Source organism: Cinclus cinclus, chromosome 33 (assembly GCF_963662255.1).
Source record: "Cinclus cinclus chromosome 33, bCinCin1.1, whole genome shotgun sequence".
Lineage (NCBI taxonomy): Eukaryota > Metazoa > Chordata > Aves > Passeriformes > Cinclidae > Cinclus > Cinclus cinclus.
This window is the reverse complement of record NC_085078.1, coordinates 2,178,900-2,193,109: the sequence shown is the minus strand read 5'-3', so window position 1 is coordinate 2,193,109 and position 14,210 is coordinate 2,178,900. Positions and strand designations below refer to the sequence as shown.

Below are 14,210 nucleotides of genomic sequence, written 5' to 3'. Positions count from 1 at the left end.
CTCGCCCAGTGTCTTTATTGGTGTCTCGGCGTAACAAAGGGGATTTTACAAAACCCTCCAAAAAAGGGGAGGGGGATACAAAACTGGGGTCCCCCCGCGTGCCCCGGCTGTGCCCGGGACCCCCCCGCGGTGATTTGGGGAGGGGGAGGTGCCCCCCCCCCTCTCTGCCCCTCCCCCGTCCCTGGGTCCGGCCCAGCCTTTGGCCCAGGGGGGGTTTGGGGGTCCCGGGGTGCTGGTGATTGGGGGGGGGGGGAATGGCACGTGTGTAGCCCTTTAATAGTGGGGGGTGGGGTGGGGGTGGGTGGGGGAGGGACTCAGAAGGACGAGGTGGGGGGGTCAGAGCCGAATTTGAGGCGGTAGATGAAGGTCTTGGTGGGGAGCAGCACCTGGGGGTTGGAGTTAGATAAGGAAACTCCCCCACACTCCCCCGTGGTTCTTTCCAACGTCATCCTCCCCTCCTCAGTCCCCAAGGGTCCAGCCCAAAGTGCCCCCCCATACCCTGATGGTTTGCCCCAATCCCCCTCCATGCCCAATGGTTCATCCCAACCTCCTGTCTCTCACACACACACCCCCCTCCCCCCGTTCCACAGTGGTTCAGCCCAGCGTCACCCCCCCCCCAGCAGTTCAATGGTTCCCCCCGTGTCCCCCCACACTCAGAGTGGTTTAACCCACTGTGTTACCCCCCAACCCCCATCTACCAATGGTTCATTCCCAAATCCCCCAAAAAACTCAAGGGGAGTGCAGGGACCCCTCAGACCCCCCAGGACCCCCTGAATACCCCGAACACCCCTGCGACCCCCAGATAACCCAAACACCCCCAGTGACCCCAGTGACCCCCCGACAGCCCCGGCACTCACGGGGTGTGTGACGTAGCCCCCGCAGGGGTAGCACCAGGCCGCCAGGTCCCGCAGGCTCAGCACCAGGGGGTGCCCCGAGGCGTCGCCGTGTTCCACCATGTGCCCCCCAACATAGCGCCCACACTGCACCTGCGGCAGGCACCGGGCCATCGAGCTCTGGGCTCTCGGGAGCGATTTGGGGTGCGGGAGATGGGCTTTGGGTGCGGGAGGCAGGTTTTGGGGTGCAGGGGTGTTTTCAGGGTACAGGGGATGTTTTTGGGGTGCAGGAGGCAGGTTTTGGGGTGCAGGGGTGTTTTCAGGGTACAGGAGGCAGGTTTTGGGGTGCAGGGGTGTTTTTTGGGGTCCCTGACCTGGTGGCAGCTCAGGCACAGCCAGTTCTCACGGCGGCTCCCGCAGGTCCCGCAGGGGGGGGGCAGGACGGTCCCGAGGGCCCCCCCGGGGGGGGGCGGGGCCACAGCCCCCAGGTGGGGACACTCCAGGAGAGGTGTCACGGCGTACAGCGCCCCCTGCCGACCCGGAGGAATCGGGGCCCCAGACCCACTCCTCAACACCCGCACCCCAAAACCCACTTTCCAAATCTTCCTCCCCAAATCCACACCCACCCCCCCGGTACCCCCTCCTAAAATCCCTCTCCAAAACCTCCCTTCCCTAAACCTGCCGCTGCCAAAATCCCAAATCCCCCCAAACAACCCTTCCCACCATAACCCCAAATCCCAAACCCCCCCCAAAACCTCCATCCCTCAAACAACCCTTCCCACCCAAACCCCAAATCCCTCCCAAACCCTGATCCCTCGAACAAGCCTTCCCTACAAAACCTCAATCCCCCCGAACCTCTATCATCCAAACAACCCTTCCCACCAAAACCCCAAACCCCAAATCCCTCCAAACAGCCCATCCCACCAAAACCCCAACCCCCCCGCTCCCCTCCCCCACCTCCTCCAGCTCCTCCTCCTCCTCCCAGCAGGGGGCGGCCGCGGCCGCTGCTGTGGGGGCGGGGCCTGGTGGAGGCTCCGCCCCCGGGGCGTCCCCGAGCTGCAGCGCCCCCAAGCGGTGAATGGCGGAGTCCAAGTCGGCTGACCCTGTGACGTCACCGGTGGTGGATGTGACGTCATCGCTGCCCGCCCCCTCTTTGGGAGACTCCTGTGGGGGCTCAGCTGGGGGAGAGAGGGAGGAATTTGGGGGAGGGCCCCTGAAGAGTTCCTCTAGGGCTGGGTCAGCTTTGGGGTCTGGGGGTTCATGTTGGAGTTCGGGGTCCCAGGGGGTGTTCAGGGGTTCTGGGCTGAGGACTGGGGGGTCTCGGGGGGTCCTGGGGGTCCCTGTGGGGCTAGGATAGGGTTTGGGGGCCCCGGGGTGGATGGGGCTGCGTGGGGGCTCGGGAGGATATTTTGGGGAGGGGTCTCACCGTGAGGCAGCTGCAGGCAGCTCCAGGAGCCCCGCTGGGCTCGCAGGGTGCGGCTCAGGGCCCGGAGTGCCGCGGGCTGGGGGGTCCCGGGGGGGGGCAGCGTGGGGGGGTCCCCGAGCAGGACCCCCAGGCACTGCCCCACCCCCTCGGCCGTCACCGCCAGGTTGTACCCGCCCTGTGAGAGCCCGGTTCAGAGACCCCCAGGGCCAGAGACCTCCTACCCCCCCGAGGGGACCCCTCCCATAGGACCCCCAACATCCCCCCCCCAGGTAAAAACCCCGGGGACCCCAAAATCCCGCCAGGACCCCCAGGCCTCCTGCACCCTCCCAAACCCTGAGCAGGCCCCCCAGCCCCTCTGACCCCGCACTGGGACCTCCAGGCCTCCCCCAGACCCCCAAAGTCTTCCCATCTCCCTAGAGAATGTCCCCAAAGCCCCAGGGCCTTTCGAACCCCGCACTGGGACCCCCAGACCCACCCAGGACCCGCCAACAGCACCCCTGGGGATCCCAGCCCTCCCCTTTGGACCCCAGCCCCTCTTTGGGGACCCCAGCCCCCCCCCTTTGGGGTCCCCCTCACCTCGAGCACGAGCACGAGCCGCCCCCCCGCCAGCCCCCCCAGCAGATGGGTCATGAGGCCGAAGGTCTGGGGGGAGACCAGGCACCCCCCCAGGGGGTCCCCCCGACCCGCGTCGAACCCGGCCGACACCAGCACCAGCTCCGGCCCAAACTGGGGGGTCAAGGCCGTCAGGGGGGGCACAGGGGGCACACGGCTCCCCTCCGGCTCCCCAAAACTCAACAGCTCCAAATGGGGGGGGCACTAATCCCCCCCAAATGGAGCCAGGACCCCCCCGAAGTGTCACAACTCTCCCATGGGAGCTGAACATCAAAATGAAGACAAGAGCCCCCCAAAAAAGGATCCCCAAAAGGCTCAGGCCCTTTAAACCACATCCAGCCCCTCAAACAAACCCAGACCCCCCCCGCAGCATCACAGCTGCCCCCAAACAAACCCAGATCCCCCAGAAACCCCCAGAGACCCAGCCCCCAAAGTGGGACACAGCCCTTGCTCAGAGAGACCCAACCACCCCTAAACAAACCTACGTCCCCCCAAAAACCAACCCAGATCCCCCTCCCCACAGGGACCCAGCCCCCAAAGGGTCCCACGCTTCCCATAGAGAGACCTAAAATGCCTCTGGACCCCAAAACAGACCCAGACCACAGAACAGACCTGAACCCCAAAACAGCCCCAGACCCACCCTGGGCCCCAAAACAAACCCAGCTCCCAAAATGGCCCCAGCCTCCAGAACAGACCCAGACCCCAAAGTAGACCCGGACCCCAGAACAGCCCCAGCTCTGCCCCAGCCCCCTTCACCTGGCAGGCCACGGGCAGCAGCAGTCGGGTCAGGGCTGCCAGGTACTCGGGGTCCCCCACGCGGGGCCCCCCCCAGCCCACGTTCAGGGTGAAGCCGGTGCCGGGACCCCTCCCCCGGCGCCGCGGGGACCCCCCGGCCCCCCCCGGGAAGAAGGAGCCATCATGGCGGTGCAGGGACATGTACAGGACACTGGGGGAGGGGGCGGGGGGGGGTCAGGGACCCCCAAACGCCCCAGGAACCCCAAACACCCCAGCACTCCAAACTCCCCCACCACCCCAAATCCCCCTACCACCCCAAAACAGCATCCCCTGTCCCCACACCTGGGGTCCTCCTCGAAGATCTCCTGGGTACCATTGCCGTGGTGAACGTCCCAGTCCAGGATCAGCACCCTGGGGGGCACAGGGGGTGTTGGGAGCCCCGGGGGAGTCTCCACATTCCCTGATCCCCCGTACCCGAGGGAGGGTCCCCACATTCCCCAGGCCCCCCGTACCTGAGGGGGGACCCCGCCAGGCTCTGGGCATGGCGTGCAGCCACCCCCACGTTGTTGAAGAGGCAGAAGCCCCCGGCAGAGCTCGGGCGGGCGTGGTGGCCGGGGGGGCGCAGAACGGCCAGAGCCGAGCGCACCTGAGGACACAGGGGGGTACTGAGGGGTCAGGGGGCACGAGGGGGTCAGAGGGCACAGGGGGGTCAGAGAGCATGGGGGGGATCAGAGAGCACGGGGGGATCAGGGGGGCACAGGGGGAGTCAGGGGGCAGAGGGCGTCAAGGGGCACAGGGAAGGGTCAGGACACAGAGGGATCAAGGGACACGGGGTGGATCAGGGGGCACTGAGGGGTCAGGGGGGCACAGGGGGGTCAGGGGATCAGGAGGACACCCGACCCCTGAACACCACTGGGACCCTCAAACCCTGCTGTAACCTCCCCATATCCCATAGAGATCCTTAAACCCCACTGTGACACCCCCCCCCCCCCCAAACACTACAGACACCTCCAAATTCTGCAGAGACACCTTAGACCCCAAAGCAATGCCCCCATCCCCAAAAAGCCGCCCCCATCCCACAAAATGCCCAAACCCCAGCAGGACAAGGGGAACTCAGCAGGACTCAAAGCCCCGGCGCCCCCTTTGTCCCTCTGGCCACCCAGCACGGCCCCCCCGTGCTCCCTTCACACCCGGCTGCCCCCGTTTGCCCTCCCATGCCCCCCTGCCCCCCTTACCCCCCCTCTGCCCCCCCCGTTTGCCCACCTGGCCCCCCAGCACGGCCCCCACAGCAGAGCAGGCCCCGCCCGCGGCCAGGCGGGCACAGGTGTAGGATTTCGGGCACAGGTAAACGCTGTTGTAGCGCTGGGACAGCGCCCGCAGCTCCCGTGGGGACAGCACCGGGGTCCGGGACAGAGCCCGCACGTGGGCACGGCTGGGGCACCCCGAAACAGAACAGAGGGGTTACCCCAAAATAGCAGGGTCACCCCAGTGCACCCCGAAACAGAGGGGTCATCCCGAAACAGAGAGGTCACCCCCAATCCCCAGGTAGTGACCCAAAACCACCCGAATTTACCTCAATTCCCTGGTAGGGAACCGCCAAACTGCCCAGGCAGAGATCCCCAAATCCCCACCTCAGGGACCTGCTAGCTGCCCTGCAGCTCCCGTGCCCAAATCCCCCCAAATTCCCTCATCGAGGACACCCCCAAAGACCACTCCCCCCAAACTCCTCAGTCAAGAACCCCCCCCAAATTTCTCAGTCAGGGACCTGTCCCCAAAACACCTCTAAGCCCCCAACCCCCAGGCTCTCCCTGTTCCCCACCCTCAAGGACCCCCACGGCCCCTCAGAACACCCCACGGTCCCCAAGGACACCACAAAACTCCTCAGGACTCCCCCATGAGCCCCCCAGGACCCCTCAGAACCCTCCAGGAACCCCCCCAGGACCCCTCTCCACCCCTGTGCCCCCTCACGTGTGGCAGGCTCGGAGCTGCTGGGGGCTGGCGAGCCGGGCGGGCACCCGGAGGCAGCGCTGGGCGAGCCCCAGCTCCTGCAGGCGCTGCAGCACCCGCGCCAGGCGCTGCGGGCACTCGGGGTGGTGGCTGTGAACACCCCAAAATCACCTGGAATCACCCCCAAAACACCCCAGAAACACCCCCAAAATCGCCTGAAATCAACCCAAAACCACCCAAAATCCACCGCAAAAACCACCCCAAAAACGCCCCCTAAATCCACCCCAAAAACACCTGAAACAACCCTCCAAAAAATCATCCACTCCAAAAACACCGGAGAGACACCCTCACCTCTCTTAGGTGTTTAACCCTTCCCTACCCTCTCCCAAGTGTTTAACCCTTCTCTCCCCTGTCCCAGGTGTTTAACCCTTCCCTCACCTGTCCCAGGTGTTCCTGTGCTCCTCCATCCGTGGGTCATAGACCAGCCCCACTCGGGCTCTAGGTGGTGGCTCCGGGGGGGTCTCTGGGGGGGGCCCATCCCCCTCCAGCTCCTCCTTTTCCTCCTCATCCTCTTCTTCTTCCTCCCCTGCTTCTGCCTCTCCTTCCTCCTCCTCCTTCTCTTCCTCCTCCTCTTCCTCCTCCTCCTCGACCTCTGTGCAGGAGGGGCACCTCAGGGTTGACTCCCACCCAATTTTGGGGTTCCCCCAGAAGATTTTTGGGGTCCTTGGGGGGGGTTCCTGAGGGTCTGAGGGGTCGCCAAGGGGGTTTGAGGATCCATGAGGGGTTTTTGGGATGTCTGGGAGGAGTTTTGGGGTGTCCAGGGGGGTGTCCCTGAGAGGAATCAAGATGGCGGTAATCCAATATGGCGGCCTAGCAACCAAGATGGCTCCTTAGCAACTGGGCCTAGTGCATCCCCCAAAGCCTCCGCTCAGTTTTTGGAGGTTCAAATGGCTCCCCCCACCCCAGATCTGGCGGTGCCCCCTCACCGATGCTCTGCAGGCAGCCCCAGTACTGCTGGTGGACGCTCAGGGTGCGGGCAATGCTGGCCAGGCCGCTGGGGGAAACTGAGGTGTTGGGGGACTGGGGGCACCTCCAAACTGCCCCCAGCACCTCTGTGACTCCCCCCAAGCTCTCACCTCCCTTGAAGCTTCCAAAAATCCCCCGAGAGCCCCCAAATGCTCCCCCAAATCCCCTCCAGCCCCCCTAACACCCCCAGCACCCCAAAGCTGAGCCCCTCAAATCCCCCTAGCCCCGCCCAAATACCCCACAGTCCCCCCCAAACCCACCCAAGGTTCCCCCAGCACCCCAAAACACCCCACCCCCCCAAAGAAACCTCCCCTTTACCTCCCCAAGCCCCCTCACCTGGGGGTGGGGGTGATGGGCCCGGGGGGGTCCCCAGGGTCCCCCAGCAGGGTCCGCAGGACGGCCCCCACCCCCCCCGGGGATGCCCCCAAATCCGGCCCCCCCTGTGGAGAGGGGGGTCAGGGGGAGCCTCACGGAGCCCAATGGACCCCCCAGCATGGTCCAGACGGCCCCTGCAGCCCCCCAAAACAGCCCCCAAAAACAGAATCCCCAAAACCAGCCCCCTGCAGCCCCCCAAAACAACCTCCCCCAAAACCAGCCCCCCAAAACAGAACCCCCCAAACAGTTTCCCAAGAACAGGCCCCCCCCAAAAACAACCCCCCCAAAAATAACTCCCACAAACAGAACTTCCAAGAAACCCCAGAACACCCCCCAAAAACAGCCCCCCCAAAACAACCCCCATAAAACAGCCCTCCAGAACAGCCCCCACAAACCCCATAGCCCCCTGTGCCCCCCCCAACCCCACAGCCCCTAATGCTCCGGAATGCCCCCTATAGCTGCCCTGGTGCCCCCATGCCCTAAGCAATCCATGCACCCCCAAAGAGGGACCCCCTGTGCCCCATAACCACCCCGGCCCCTATAACCCAACAAGCATCTGTAACTGCCCTAAACCGCCCAGGGGACTCCCACAGACAGCCCACAGCCCCTACAGCCCCTACAGACCCTATAGACCCTACAGCCTGGTAAACCCTAGAGACCCTATAGACCCTACAGCCCCTGGAAAGCCCATAGCACCAATAGACCCTACAGCCTCTACAGCCCCTGGAAACCCTAGAGAACCTATAGACCCTACAACCCCTGTAAACCCTATAGACCCTACAGCCCCCGTAAACCCTATAGCCCCTATTGACCCTACAATCCCTGTAAATCCTATAGATGCTACAGCCCCTATAGACCCTATGCCCCTATAGCCTCCACCCCTACAGCCCCTATAGACCCTAAAGCCCCTATAGCCCCATACCCCCTACCCCTCTATCCCCCATAACACCCATAGCTCCCATCCTCCTATATCCCCTATACCTTCTGTTCTCTATATCCCTCGCATACCTACACCCTTTCTATTACTTCTACACTTTCTATGCTTTATATTGTCTACACACCCCTTACACCTCCAATCCCCACACCCCCATACTCCTCCATCCCCTACAGCCCCCGTACTTCTGTATTCCCTACATCCTCCATACCCTATATCCCCCATACCCCCCACACCCCCCCTGTCCCCAATGCCCCTCACCTGCAGCAGCAGCAGCAGCCGTCCCCTCCCCAGGGCCGAGAGCAGGTGGGTCAGGAGAGAGAACCCGGAAGGGGAGACCCCCAGGGACCCCTGGGGACAGGGGGTTAGGGACCCCCAGGGACCCCAGAGAGTCCCAGAGACCCCAAAGACCCCACAGACTCCCAGAGACCCCCAGGGACACCATAGAGCCCCAGAGCCCCTTCCAGAGACTCCTGGGAGCATCAGCAGGCTTTGAGACCCCCCCCTCCCCAAGCCCATCCACACCCACAGAGTGCCACAGACCCCACAGAGCCCCCTGCACCCCATAAACCCCCCAGACTCCCCCGTACCCCCAAATCCTCCAGCGAAGCCTCGACCAGGACGAGCTCGGGCTGGAACTGAGGAAACACCACAGGGTCACAGCGGGACTGGACCCCAAACCCACAGGGACTCCAAGCCCCCATCGCAACTCTAAACCCTCACAGGGACCCCAAAATCCCCACAGGAACTCCCAAACCCACACAGGGACCCCCAAACCCATAGGAACCCCAAATCACCACAGGGACCCCCAAACCCCCACAAAGACCTAAAATCCCCACAAGGACCCCAAACACCCCCAGGGACCCCAAACCTATAGGGACCCCCAAACCCACAGGACCCCCAAACCCCCTCCTCAGCCCCCCCCAGGACCCCCTGTCCCCCCCAGCCCCACCTGGAAGGCGATGGGCAGAAGGACGTGGAAGGCGGCGGCGGCGTAATCACCATCAGTGACACCAGGCTGGGGACACCGAGAGACCAGGACCCTATAGAGCCTGGCAACCCTATAGAGCCTGGCAACCCTACAGATCCCTATAGAGCCCTGAGGACCCTATAGAACCCTATAGACCCAGGGGGACCCTGTAGATTCCTACAGACCCTTAAGAGCCATACAGATCCCTATAGAGTCCTACAGATTCCTATAAACCCCTAAGAGCCCTGCAGATCCCTATAGAGCTCTATAGACCTCTCTAGACCTCTGGGGACCCTACAGATGCCTGGGGACCCCACAAACCCTGACAGATGCTCCAGCTCCTATAGACCCCTGGGGGCCTTATAGACTCCTACAGGCCCATATAGGCTCTCCAGCCCCTCCAACCCTATAATCCCCTATGGCCCAGCTCCCAGCACAGCTCCACACTGAACCCCTCTCCATGTCCCTATATCCCCTATAGGTTCCCCTATAGGTTCCCCTACAGGTTACCTGCTCCCAGCGCTGAACCCCTCTCCATGTCCCTATATCCCCTATAGGTTCCCCTATAGGTTCCCCTACAGGTTACCTGCTCCCAGCGCAGCTCCACGCTGAACCCCTCTCCAGGGCCGTGCCCGGTGCTCGGGGGGGGCTCCCGGCCCCGCTGCGCCCCAAAGTACAGAACGCTGTGGGGGATGGGCACAGCCTGAGCACAGACTGGGCACCCACCCCAGTGCCACCAGTACGGACCAGTACAGCCCAGTAAACCCCAGTGCCACCAGTACGGACCGGTGCCTCCCAGTATGGCCCCCCAGTGTCCCCAGTATGGTTCCCCAGTGCCCCCAGTGTCCCCAGTGTGGTTCCCCAGTGCCCCCAGTGTCCCCAGTATGGTTCCCAGTGCCACCACTATGGTTCCCAGTGCCCCCAGTATGGTTCACCAGTATCCCCAGTATGGTTCCCCAGTGCCCCCAGTGCCCCCAGTATGGTTCCCAGTGGCCCCAGTATGGTTCACCAGTATCACCAGTATAGTTCCCCAGTATCCCCAGTGCCCACCTGGGATCTTCCTGGAACAGCCGGGGGAGGCTCCGGCCAGGCTGGGGGCTCCAATCCACAATCAGGACACTGGGGGTGGGGGTGGGGTCAGGGGTGGGACCCCCAGTTCCCCCCCAAAAAACACCCCAAACACCCCAAAAATGGACCCAGGCATTGTGACACCCCCCCCCCCCCAATAACACCCCAAAAAGGGACCCGGACACTGAGACCCCCCAAAATGGGACCCAGGGATCTGAGACCCTCCCAAACACCCCAAGCTCCCCAAAAAGGACCCAGTGCCAGCGGGAGCTGGGCACCCCCCGTTGGGTGCCCCCTCCCCCACTGGGTGCCCCCCACCATTGTGTGCCCCCCCCACCATTGGGTGCCCCCCCTCACCGCTGCACCCCCAGATGTTTCTGGGCCACCCGGGCAGCCACGGCCGTGGGCTCAGGGGGGTCCTGGGGGTCCTGGGGGCTGGCAGGGCAGAGAAACAGGAGAGACCCCTATGGACTCTACAGACCCCTATAGACACCTATGGAACCCTACAGACCCTATAGACACTTATAGATTCCTCATAGATACCCATGGGCCCCATAGACCCCTATGAACCCTACAGGTCCTTATGGACCCTATAGACCCCTACAGACACCTATGAAGCTCTATAGAACCCTAGACACATCTAGAGATTCCCCATGTATCCCTATGGACACTATAGACCCCTACAGACCCTACAGAGCTCTATGGACTCTATAGACCCCTATGGAACCTATAAATCCCTACAGAGCCCTATAGACATCTATTGACCTTCACAGACCCCTATGGGCCCTATAGACTCCTACAGACCCCTGTGAAGTGCTACAGACACCCATAGACTCCCATGGACCCCTACAGACACCCATTGACACCCACCGACCCCTATAGACACCCGTGAACCCTATAGAGCCCTACAGACCCCCATGGACTCCTATAGAGACACATGGAGCCCTACAGACCCCCATGAACCCCACAGACTCCTGAGGACGCCTATGGACACGTGTAAGCTCACCACAGACCCCAAAGAAACATAGAAATATAAAACCCCATAAACTCTCACACAACCGCACAAACCCCCTGCCCCTATGGACTCCCACAAACTCCCCCCAACCCCTACAGACCCCTTATGGAACCCAAACCTTCCACCTACCGACCCCCCAACCCCTACAGACCCCATATGGACACCTCCAGCCCCTGAACCCCCCCAGACCCTTCTGCCCCCCAGACTCCCTTTCTGACCCCCCTGTAACCCTCTATCGCCCCCCCTTTTTGCCCCCCAAAACCCCATACCCCATTTGTACCCCTGTACCCCATTTCTTTCCACCCACCCCATTCCCCCCCGTACCCCATTTGTAACCCCCGTACCCCATTTCCCCCCGTATCCCATTTTCCCCCTCGTACCCCATTTCCCCCATACCTCATCAGGGCCACCCCATTGCGCAGGGTCCCCCCTAGCACCTGCTCCAGCAGTGCCAGCGCTGCCCCCACGGCCCAGCGGGGTCCCGACCCCCCCTGTGAGCACCCCAAAATCAGGAGGGGGTCCCCAAATCCCTGGGAGGAGCACCAAAAATGGGGGAGGGCCCCAAAACCTCCAGGTGTGGGGACAAATCACCCAAAATGGGACCCAGAACCCTCCATGGGGGAACCCAAGGGTTTAGGGGGACTTCAAAACATCGGGGGGGACCCCAAAACTCCAATGGGAGGGACCTGGAATTGGGGGTGAGCCCAAACCCCCAGTGAGACCCCGAAACCCCTATGGGAAGGACCCAGTGTCAGGGCACCCCAAAACACCATGGAAGAACCCCTAAAACCTCCCCAGGGACCACCCGGGTATCCAGGGGGACCCCAAAATCCTCATGGGAGGGACCTGGAATTAGGGAGGACCCCAAAACCCCCAGTGAGACCCCAAAACCCCTCATGGGGGGTCCCTGGTGTCCAGGAAGGGACCCCAAAACTCCCCCCAGGCTTCCAGGGCTTTGAGGACCCCCCTGGGGACCCCAAGATCAGGGGGTGCTTACCTGTGGGGGGCTGTCAGGGGACTCCAGCTGTGCCACAAATGAGGGGCTGGGGGACCCCAGAACCGAGCTCAGGGGCTGGCCTGGGGTCCCCAGAGTCTCCCAAAATCCTGGGAGAGCCCTGGTGCTCCCATCCTCCCCCTGGGGACCCCCAAAATCCTAGGGGGCTCCCAGTGCTCCCATCATCGCCCTGGGGACCCCCAAACCCTTCAGGGCCCCCCAAACCCCACAGGGATCCCCCCAAACCTCCCAGACACCCTTCCACTCCCCAAAACCTCCCAGACCACTCAGTGCCCCCCCAAATCACTCCTCAAACCTCCCCAGATCCCCAAATCCCCCCCCAGACCCCTCCCCTCACCTGTGCACCAGCAGCAGCTCCTCGTCAGTGGCTGGGCGGCACTGGGGAGGAATGGGGGGTGTCAGGGGGGTCCCCCAAATCCCGGGGGTGTGTCCCCAAAATCCCCAGGGACCCCAAAATGGATAAGGGATCCCAAAATAGGAGGGGATCCCAAATTTGGGGGGGGGTCTCACCTGCACAGGGACGCAGCGCTGGACCAGCCCCTCCAGCACCAGATCCCATGGGGGGCTGCAGGGGACTTGAATGTTAGGGGACACCCCCGGGTTTGGGGGTACCCCCCACTCCCCCCAAAGCCCAGGATAGCACCCCAAAATCACCCGATTTTTTTGGGAGGCACAGGGGAGCAGGTGCTTGGGATAAGGGGGGAATTGGGGTGTCCAGAACCCCCACCCCAATTTGGGGGTGGGGTGATCCCAAAGTCTGGGGGGTTGAGAAAAGTGGGGTTTTGGGGGGATTTGGGGATGAAAACTGGTGGGAGAGGATTTTGGGGGGACTTCAGGAAGAACTTTGGGGGAGGGGGATTTGGGGGGAATTGAACGAGGGGGATTTGGGGGTGTGGGGGGTCCGGTGGAACCTGGGGGACTCCAGGGGGTCCGTACCGGCTGTCCCCACGCTCGGCTCTGTTCCCTCCATCACTGACCAGTCCTGTCCCAGTGGGAGCTGCGGCCTCTGCCCCCAAATCCTGCTCGGGGAGGGGGGCATGGGGGGTCCTGGGACACCCCGACACCCCCAGGGACCCCAAAGCACCCCTGACCATCCGGGTGTCCTGGAGCCCCCACCCCCAAAGGGACCCTGCTATAGGGGAGCCCCTCATGGCCCCAAGCCATGACCCCACAAATCAGGGCCCTGCCCCCCACACAGGGCTGCTGCTGACCTGGACCATCCCGAAAAGAAGCCAAAATTTGGGGTACCCCCAGCCCCCCCTCCACCAATGGCTCCAAGTATGGGGAGCACCCCACCCAGAGCCCTCAGGACACCCCAAATCCCCTCAAATTTACCCCACCCCGATACCAGCTGCTGCATCCCCATCCCCTCCTCCAGTCGCCCCATAGCCCAGGGCCCCCCAGACCTCCCAAGCCCCCATTTCTGTTGTCCCCCCTGTTACCAGCTGCTGAAGCTCCCCTACGTCCCAGGACACCCCAGGGCTCCCCAAACCCCCATTTTTGGGGTCCCCCCCATTTTTGGGGTCCCCCCCGTTACCAGCTGCTGAAGCTCCGCCTCCAGCCCCGCCCTCCGGCCCCGTGCGCGCCCGCGCCTCCGCGCCTGGAACAGCGCCCCCTGCTGGGGGAGCCGCCGCCCAGCGCGGCCCTGGGCGGGGCCTGCGTCAGACACGCCCACAGGGCCACGCCCACCCGGTGAAACCCTTAGGCCACGCCCAGCACGCAAACCCCTTTCGTCCACGCCCATTTCGGGAAAAAACTTTAGGCCACGCCTAGCCCGCAAAACACGCCCATCCCACAATAACCCTTTAAGCCACGCCCACCCAACCCAAGCCCTCTGGCGTGAGCCTCGCCCACCGACCACACCCATTCAAACCCCGCCCACAGCAGCCCCGCCCATGCCAAGCCTCACCCCTGCGGGGCCCTTTGGTAAAACCGGAGCCAGGGAGGCCGCGCCCCCGTTAGGCACCGCCCACCCCACACAGGCCACGCCCACCCCATGCGAGCCACAGCAACCCAGGGTTTTGGGCAGGGGCGTGCAACCCCCACCCATGGGAAGCCCCGCCCCTCAGGCCCCGCCCCAGTGGCCACACCCATCTCACCATGGCAGCCGGGGGCTCTAGCGGCGCGCGGGGGGGGGCATCGCGGGGGGCCTGGGGGGGACACGGGTTAGGGGACACGGGGCGGGACAGCAGGGGACAGCGGGGGAGGGGGAGAGTGGGGCCCTGCGGGAGGGGCTGCAGGGAACAAACGGGGC

General features: G+C 63.6%; 1 protein-coding gene across 3 annotated transcripts; it reads right to left on the bottom strand.

Annotated features, from left to right (window-relative positions):
• On the bottom strand, nucleotides 1-13,928 carry HDAC6 (histone deacetylase 6). Of its 3 annotated transcripts, XM_062512125.1 has the most exons (26): nucleotides 13,494-13,927; nucleotides 12,893-12,975; nucleotides 12,467-12,521; nucleotides 12,294-12,334; nucleotides 11,939-11,984; nucleotides 11,338-11,432; nucleotides 10,284-10,361; nucleotides 9,909-9,977; nucleotides 9,445-9,541; nucleotides 8,841-8,906; nucleotides 8,479-8,526; nucleotides 8,150-8,239; nucleotides 6,916-7,019; nucleotides 6,540-6,607; nucleotides 5,992-6,205; nucleotides 5,575-5,703; nucleotides 4,870-5,038; nucleotides 4,119-4,252; nucleotides 3,949-4,017; nucleotides 3,628-3,817; nucleotides 2,836-2,985; nucleotides 2,260-2,434; nucleotides 1,791-2,011; nucleotides 1,208-1,363; nucleotides 858-986; nucleotides 1-386 (listed from the first exon to the last, which is right to left on the bottom strand). In XM_062512125.1, the coding sequence occupies exons 1-26, from the start codon at nucleotides 13,821-13,823 to the stop codon at nucleotides 315-317; spliced, it is 3,078 nt and encodes a 1,025-aa protein (XP_062368109.1). In that variant the 5' UTR covers nucleotides 13,824-13,927; the 3' UTR covers nucleotides 1-314. The 3 variants fall into 3 exon arrangements, with proteins under 3 accessions (XP_062368109.1, XP_062368107.1, XP_062368108.1); XM_062512123.1 differs by lacking the exon at nucleotides 6,916-7,019 and having other exon boundaries at nucleotides 5,992-6,423; nucleotides 13,494-13,928; XM_062512124.1 differs by lacking the exons at nucleotides 6,916-7,019; nucleotides 10,284-10,361 and having other exon boundaries at nucleotides 5,992-6,423; nucleotides 13,494-13,928.
• Between the last annotated feature and the right edge of the window lie 282 nt (nucleotides 13,929-14,210).

What these genes read in the sequence shown, in the direction of transcription:
- HDAC6 (XM_062512123.1), bottom strand. Translation starts at nt 13,823, where the DNA reads ATGGGTGTGGTCGGTGGGCGAGGCTCACGCCAGAGGGCTTGGGTTGGG. An exon ending in AGGCGGAGCTTCAGCAGCTG is followed by an intron (nt 12,976 to 13,493) that starts GTAACGGGGGGG and finishes CTCCCCGAGCAG; the next exon opens with GATTTGGGGGCAGAGGCCGC. An exon ending in AAACATCTGGGGGTGCAGCG is followed by an intron (nt 9,978 to 10,283) that starts GTGAGGGGGGGC and finishes CCCCACCCCCAG; the next exon opens with TGTCCTGATTGTGGATTGGA.